General features: G+C 40.0%; 1 protein-coding gene across 1 annotated transcript; it reads right to left on the bottom strand.

The window, feature by feature from the left end:
* Positions 1-4,143: 4,143 nt before the first annotated feature.
* Positions 4,144-5,331, bottom strand: LOC120107403 (phytosulfokine receptor 1-like). The gene has a single exon (XM_039120670.1). It carries the CDS (start codon positions 5,329-5,331, stop codon positions 4,144-4,146), a length of 1,188 nt encoding a protein of 395 aa, XP_038976598.1.
* Positions 5,332-8,595: the final 3,264 nt, after the last annotated feature.

Raw genomic sequence — 8,595 nt, 5'->3', positions numbered from 1 at the left:
AAAAGCTTCAATACACTAAAAAGAAAATTCAGAGAATCTAAACAAAGTTGAATGCATATGTTGAGGGGGAGAATATGAAATCTTAAGAAAGCAAACTCATTAAAGATATATAAGCCAAACAATTGATTGCATGACATGAAGGCTTATATAATTCCAAATGAAAGGGAAAGCTTTAACTTCAGAATTTACTATTTCTTAACCTTTCAGTTTGGATAAAATTAAATGACTAGACACTTGAATTCATTTTAGAACTTACTATAAATCTCCTTTTTGGTTGAGCAATTCTCTTTACAAATACTCAATGTTTTGTCATCATCAAAAAAGGGGGAGATTGTGGAGTGATTGATTATAACCCTATTTGATTTTGATGACTCAAAGCATTTGAGTATATCTTATGTTATACTAATGAATTCAATCTAGTGTTTTGGTCAATTATTTGTAAATTTATGGTTAAGTGTCTCTAGCTTTGGTTCAATACACTTTGGATAAGTAAGGAATGCATTTGAACCAAAGTCTGAGTCTCGAGTCGACTCCGAAAGATTACGAGTCGACTCCAAGCGTATCAGAAGCACTGGCACAGCTCGAGTCGACTCTTGTACATTACGAGTCGATCCGACTGAGAACAGACAGCCGGACAGAAAGAATCATCTCAGAACCTTGTCAACGAGTCGACTCCTGAAGAATTCGAGTCGACTCCGATGCTTGCCGAGTCGACTCCAGCGTAGTACGAGTCGACTCCAGGGAGTAACCAGACAGAAGTCAGAGAAGCAATTTTGGACTCTGAGAGCCGATTCGACTTCCGAAGAACTCGAGTCGACTCCGATGGTTGGCAGGTCGACTCCTAAGGGAAGCAAGAGTCGACTCCCAGAGAAATGCAGGCTAAAAGTCAGAGAGCCAACTTCGATGTCTGAGAGCCGAGTCGACTCCCGAAGTCGAGTCGACTCCAAGGCAGCGCAACCCCAAAGACAGAAGACTGTATTTTCGTCTCTGAGAGCCGAGTCGACTCCGAGACAGTTCGAGTCGACTCCGAGACAGCACAAGTCAACAGACAGAAGATCGAATTTCGGGCTCTGAGTGCCGAGTCGACTTCCAGAATATCCGAGTCGACTCGAGTGAGCAAACTTGAAAGAAGATCTTTGGATTCCTTAGAACGAGTCGTCTCCAAAAGTGCCGGGTCAGCTCCAGACATTGGGGAGTCGACTCCAGGTTCAGTCGAGTCGACTCAAAGTCAAGACAGCACTTTAATTCAAATCCAGAACAGTTGCCTGAGCCGTCTCCAGAAAAGCATGAATCGACTCCCTGCAACAGGCGAGTCGACTCCAGATCGCGCGAGTCGACTCCGATCCCCAACGGAAACATTGTCAGGAGTTGCAGAATGTGCCAGAACGGCTAGAAATATGTGCTCTAACCGGCTATTTTTCTTTGGGAATGGGCTTAAATAGCCTGAGGGAACAGTAATAGAGTAAGTGAGAGAGACTCCATTCAAAGCAAAAAGGATTTTCCACAACCAAAAGCTCTCTAGAGTGATTACACGAAAAAGAAGGAAGAGTGCTTTGAAGTCGACTCTCCAACTCTCTTCCTCACATTCAAGCTCTCCCTCCTGACAGCAGTCTACATCAAATTCAAGAGGAGGTCAAAGAGTTTGAAAAAGCCCCTTCCTCCATCTCCAAAATCAAGTTTGAGGGCTTCTTACTCTTCCTTGCTAAATTGTTTTAAATACGCTTTAGAAGCTTTCTTTTTCTGTTTGTTTTAAACTATTTGTTTCTTACTTGATTCAATCAGGGGATTGAATCAAGGGTGTTAAGGTTTGTTGGTGAGCCAAGGTTAAAACCAACGGTGTAAGGGTTTGATTGTGATCCCAGGAAAACAATCGGGTGGTTCTAGTCGTGAGGCCTGTGAAAACCGACCGAGTTCGTTGTGATCTCGTAAAACAACAAGTTGGGTTGTGAACTTATAAAACAATCGGCTGTAATCCGAGAGATTATAGTGAATTCCTAAGTGAGGCTTGGGGAGTGGACGTAGGAGCAAGGGTTAGCTCCGAACCACTATAAAATTGCTTGTGTTTGTGATTGCTTCATTGTCTCTTACTTTCCCTTCATCCACTGCATATAGCAACTAATTAATCCACTCGCAAAAAGTTTTAATTAGTTACTCACAAAGCTTTTAATTGCAATAATTATTTTAAAACCCAATTCACCCCCCCTCTTGGGTTGGTCTATCTGGGCAACACTGAGTGAGATGGCCTTCGTGAGTTCATCCCACGAGAGTGGTCCTCGGAATTTCGTCAACCACCGGTGCCACTGTAACGCGATGCCTTCGAAGTGGAATGAGGCTAGCTGCACTTGTTGTTCCGCTCCAATGCCTTGAAATTCGAAGTACTGTTCTGCTCTGTAGATCCAACCAATCGGGTCGTCTCCAGTGAATTTCGGGAATTGCAGCTTGAGTTGAGGTGGTTGTGAATGATCGTAGCCGGTAGCAGGATGCGGGGCGTGTGGCCGACGGGAAGAGGATTCTTGTGCGAATGGGTTGATTTCAGGTGTGATGGCTTGGGATCGTTGGACGGAGCGAATGGCTTGCAATTCTGTGAGGATGGTTTGTAAGGCTGCATTGAGTTGGTCAAAGCTTGTCTCATGCCGAGCCAAAGTCTCATTGACTTCGTTGCGAAATTCGGCATTAGATTTCCCACGGGTGTCCATGGGTTGTAAGGCTCTGATACCAAATGATGTGGTTAATTTGAGAAGTAAAGAAAACAGAGAGGAGGAAAGGACGAAAGAAGGAGGAGAAGTCAAGAGATAGGGAGTTCTCGACAAAAGAGCCTTTTTTTATTCAATTCAACTGGCTATATTAATAGCCTTACATCCAACAGAAATCAAGCACGTTACAACTAATGCCAAAAGACTAGGAGTTACAGCTAAAGAATAGAACTGGTGCTGAAGAATAGGAACTGCCTCTGGAATTGGAGCATGACCTGGTCTTCTCCAACATATTTGATGCAGATGATGATAGCCAAGCACCCCACGTTCCAAGTGCCTGCCGAGAGTTAAAGAAAATGGAGCACGTAACAGCATATCGATTAAATATTTACTTAATAAATCATGATCTACACATCTTAGAATATGAATAGATTTAAGTTCACCAGATTTTGATGAGTGATCATACTAAAATAGAGTATCATGCTATTAAACTATCTATTTTGATACCGATTTAATGATTAGGTTGGAGACCATGGTTAGCCGGTTAAGCTCTATTTTTTAACAAATATATTCAGATAATAAAACAAAATTATAGTAGCTGTTCAAAATCATTCCTTAAGTAACACAATTGGCCCTCCATTGAAAATCATGGCTCTGTCCTAATATGACTAAGCACATTCATCAGGTGTCAAAACAGAATGATACAAGTATATATAATCCATTAAGGAATCCAAGAACACTACATAGAATGGCGATATACACTGCAGTCTCTTTTTGGGAGACATCATCATTTTCCACCAACCCTGTTTCAGTAACAGCGGAATTTGCCAACGAGGATTACTATCAGGAGAAGGCCAGATATGAATCCTATCGCAAGAGGCAGTCCTTCGAGAACAACATAACTTTCTTCTCTGTCATTTTCCTCCTCCTCGGGAGGCTTTGAAGTGGAGTTGCAAACTAAGAAAAAATCACCACAGAGACCAGGATTCCCTTCAAAGCTCGAACTCGAGAAAGTTGAAAACTGACCTCCCGTGGGAATTTGGCCCTGCAAGTGGTTGTGAGCAACATTGAACGAAGATAGAAACGTAAGGTTGACAAGGGAGGCAGGTATTGTCCCTGATAAATCATTGAAAGACAAGTCCAATGTCTCTAAATTGCGAAGGCCTGACAATTCATAAGGAATAGAACCCGTGAAGTTGTTGTTGCTCAGGTCAAGCACCTGAAGAAGCCTCAAGTTGCCAATCTCCTTCCAGATTGTTCCATCCATCATATTATTGCTCAAATCCACTGTTGGAGGGAAGTTTGTATATTGTTTATACCGCAGGGTACGTGGTGGATTTTTCCAATAAAAATAGGGGATGCCATATGAAGAAGACCCATTGTGTGAAAGAGAGACAGAATGAGGGTTTTTAGTTTCGTTAAGCTCATAGGAATCTCGCCAGTGAGTGAATTATTTGACAGGTCCAGGTAAAACAGAGAATCCAGGCTCCCAATACACAATGGAATGCCTCCAGTCAAGTGATTCCAAGACAAATCTAGGAAACTCAACTCTTTGATATTTGCTAACCACGAGGGAATCGAAACCAGTGAGAGCACAAACTGCTACAACCAGAGCTTGCAAGCTGTGAAATCCTTGAATTCCGTTATTAGGCAACTCTTCTCCATAAAAGTTCATTGTAAGGATAAGGACCGTCAGATTCTGACACTCCTGTAGTGTTTGCAATGCCACTGAAACATTGGAAAGACTGTTTTTTTGACACTGACAGATAGGAGAGAGCGTGAAGGTTCCTAAAACTTTTGGGAATTTTCCATGGAGATTATTACTAGCAAGGTTTAGAACCTGCAAAGCTCTACAAGAAGACAAGCTCTTCGGGATATGACCAGAAAAATGATTAGATCCGAGATTGAGAACAACTAGATGAACCAAACTAGTGAAATTAAGGTCAATATTGCCATCAAGAGAATTATTACTCGGATTGAGCAACCTAAGCATCGAGCAAGATGAGAGTGAATTTGGTAATCGACCTTCAAAAGAGTTGGATTCAGCGGAGAAACTCTCCAGCCTCTGAAGGCCATGAAATGAATCCGGAATGAATCCGGTGAATTGATTGAAGGAGACGTCGAGGTAGGACAAGCTTGTAAGGTTACTGATACCTTGACCCAGATCACCGGTGAAGCCGTTGCTGTTCAGGTCCAGCACCTCCAACCGACGTAAATGAAACAACTCTGGAGGGACGGTGCCTCGTAGGGAGTTATGGGAGAGGTTGAGGAAGCTCAACTGATCCAAACCTGACAGAGAATTCGAGAGAAGCCCTTTCAGAGCCATGCTTGCGAGATCCAAACCGACGACCCTTAAGCTTTGATTGGTAGAATTTATTGAGGACGGGGAGGAGAAAACTGAGAACAAAGCACAGCGCACCCCAGGCCAACTGCAACAGTTTGCAGCAGGAGCATCATGAAATTTCCCCCCATCGATCCTCGAATCAAGACCATTTGAGAAAGCCTCTAGTGCTCTCAGATCATCAGAATTGCAGCTGAGATTTTTGGAACTGGAAGCACAAGGTTGGGAATAGAGAAATATGAAGAACACGGCACAAAAGAGAGTATACATAGGAAGCACCTGCCAGAGATCTTTCATGGCTCTTCTTGTCAGCTGGGTGTAGGTGTTTCCCTTGGTGACCAGTGGACTTCGGACGAGGTTGAGAGACGAGGGGACAAAGCAGAGACTTCAGACTCTACAACCAGAAAGGGCAATCTATGAAGAAATATAATGCCTCTTCTATCAAAGAAGAAACCACTAACAAACACCAATGTTTTGACTTCAGCTAACAGGATGAAGTTGAAGGCAAACTACGCGGGACAATATTGTTGGATGTGCGACTACCATTTAGCCAATCATCGGTTTTCAGCTAACCCAGAGTCCACTGATGCTTTAAACACTGATGGAAACAAGGCTCCCTTTGCATATTTTTCTGCCTCTCAGGAGCCGATATAAGACAGTTTCGTATTGAACTGACATTTAGCGAATCATCAATTTCCTTGTAACCAAGGGCGCATTGATGCTCTAATTGGTGATGGAATTTCTAATATTTTTTCGAGTAAAAGTCCAACAAAAGGACGTGTTGGACTCCAGGACTCCCTAAATGTATTTTTTTACTTTATTTCCCTAAGGGGCCCACATAGGATGGTTAGGTGTCCAAATAACATTTAATCATACACCGGTTTTCGTGTAACCATGAGTCCATGCGATGGAAACAAGAGATCTCAAAACATTTTTCCGAGGAAAAGTATGTGCCGGGCAAAGCCCAGCGCGTGTCGGACTCCAAGACCATCTTTACATTTTTCACTTCAATTTTTTTTTGAGAACATTACACCACTCTCAAAATGCCTGTGAAAGTGTCCAGCAACGGTTCACTAATTGTGTAGTCAGAAGCAACACTCAAAAGTCCTTCCTCTCCAACCTTTTAGATGGCTGCCAATGTGTGCAATGGTACTTTCGGAGTCAATTTTGATGGGGCCACATGATCCAGGAGCAGTAGACCACCTTTGGTCCAAGGATCAAATAATGCCCTAGTTCAATAAAACAATAACATCCCAAAGGATCAATGTAAATAAATATGTTCCTGAGAGAATGGACACTCAAACGGATCAAAATAAAAATTTATTCTTGTTTGCACTACAGGGATTTATATATACACACACACACACACACACATACATACATACATACATACATATACATACATACATACATACATACGTACATACATACATATACATACATACATACATACAGATACATGTGAATAGTTTAAATTGCACTTTTAGCTTCACAAAATTGCATAATTTGTGCATACTTGATTGGTTTGTTATGCACAGTTTGTTATTATATTTATAAAATATTTATTTTATAGTATAAATTTACTTTTCTAATGATTCATTAAATCATGTATAAACTTATGGTTGATCCGGTAAGGTAAAGTAAGATTTACTTACTAAGTTCTATCGCTCATATATTTCTATTTTTATTTTTTCTCTCTCCAGATGAATAGGATCAATAGGAACGAAAAATGGCTTAGGCTTGGAGTTTGCACTAGCAAGCTTGACGATTTTGTAGAAAAAATTTAGTATTTTAAATTGATTATGAATTTGTAGTTAATGATTTTCGTAATATTGAGGATTATGGATTTGGTATTTATGTTTGGATTTAGAAGCTATAAACCAATATTAGTTGCATTTAATGGATAATAAAATTAGATTCCTATTTATTCCATTATATTTGAGATTGATTTGAAAGCTAAATGTAATGTTGGCTTTGTATTATCGTTGGTTATACCCCTCGATAGGATGGCCGTGTTATGTCTCGATTTTAGGATGTGACACTTTATTACATTGCTCTTGTTTATGATGCTACAGTTGATTGTCAGTGATTGTTCGGTGACCCTTGTTTTGAATGGAGACGACCATTTAGAAGGAATATTGATCTAAGATTTTGAGATGATTATGGAAATGTCATGGAGATTCTTAATTTCCTAAAGCCTTCTAATGATTTATATAAAATCAAATGGAGGTGGACCTCTTCAGGCATCATTACAGTTAGCTCTTTTGTACAAATTCTTGAATTTTGGCGGAACAATGCCAGTTGATCTTCCTACTATTTGAAGAATCCCAATTCAGGAAAAAATTAAGAAGTCTTTTGGCTATCAAGCAAGATTAAATTGTTAAGGGATAACCTTGACAAAAGATCTTGGCCTACTCCTAATGCTTGTGCTCGTTAACATTTTCTTTTATTGTCAAACTTGTGTTCTTTACCATTAATTTGTTATCAGAAACTTTCATTGATTTATTTCTAAGATGTTCTTATGTCCAAAGAATTTATGATCATTGTAGAGCTATTTTAAAGTGCACATGTCAGCCAGGCTCTTAGATACCTTGTTAGGGTATTTGGAGAAAAACAAGAATGAGGAAATCTAGTAGATTTAGTTGCAATCTATGTTTAGTTGCTATTTGGTGTACGATATGGAAAAAATTGTTCAAACTTTTATTGCACTTCTGGAGTCCCAACTGGTAACGAAATAACATTGACCTTTTCAGATCTTTGTGTATTCAGTAATTCGGTTGTGCTGTGATGTTCTTGTGGTTATCCCTTCTTTGTCTTTGTTGACGTGTTATGGGATCTTAAAAAATATTAATTAGCATGAGAAAACAATTTTATTGTTCTCAATGCTCAGAAAAGCATGTTCTGCACTCCTTTGAACAAGACTAATATTTTCCACTTACCCAAGAAAAGCAAGAATTAAATCTTTCAATCGAGTTCTCCGCAATTGCTCCAACTAAGATTTTTCTCCGCACCCCGTGAAACAACTTATCACCTTCTAAATCAAATCTATACTCTAAACTCCTGGAAACAATTATGTTCTCAATAAAGATTTATCACCCCCGGAATCCAACATTTAGATCTTAGCTATAATAACCCAGGACCTTCTCAAAAATAGCTGGCCAGAAGTTATTATTTAAATTTCTTAATCTTATATAAGTATCCAACATCTTTCCAGTATATAACTAATGTGAAACTAAACATATGCTCGCACATGTCCTTACATACTCCTATTTAAATCTTAGCATCCTTGTCTGGCTAAATCCAAATCAATCACAAATACTACAATCTGCACATGGACAAACCCAAAAGTACCCATGCTACAGTTTCCCCTTGCCAAGCTTTGATACCATCTTGTTTGACCCACCTCCATCCATCAACATGAACCAAACATGACAAATGACTGCATGTCCTATAAGGTTGGGCAGCACAAGATATGTAGAGCCCGCCAAAATAATTTCATAATTTCAAGAATAGAATTCTCTATACTATAGTGAATAACCAATGTGGGACTAAACACACGCC

This window comes from Phoenix dactylifera, unplaced genomic scaffold, assembly GCF_009389715.1.
Source record: "Phoenix dactylifera cultivar Barhee BC4 unplaced genomic scaffold, palm_55x_up_171113_PBpolish2nd_filt_p 000851F, whole genome shotgun sequence".
Taxonomy (NCBI): domain Eukaryota; kingdom Viridiplantae; phylum Streptophyta; class Magnoliopsida; order Arecales; family Arecaceae; genus Phoenix; species Phoenix dactylifera.
The sequence above is the reverse complement of the archived record's forward strand: the minus strand, read 5'-3'. Positions and strand labels throughout refer to the sequence as shown.

Bases quoted from the DNA above. Each gene is read 5' to 3' on its own strand.
- LOC120107403 (XM_039120670.1), bottom strand. From the start codon at position 5,331: ATGAAAGATCTCTGGCAGGTGCTTCCTATGTATACTCTCTTTTGTGCC.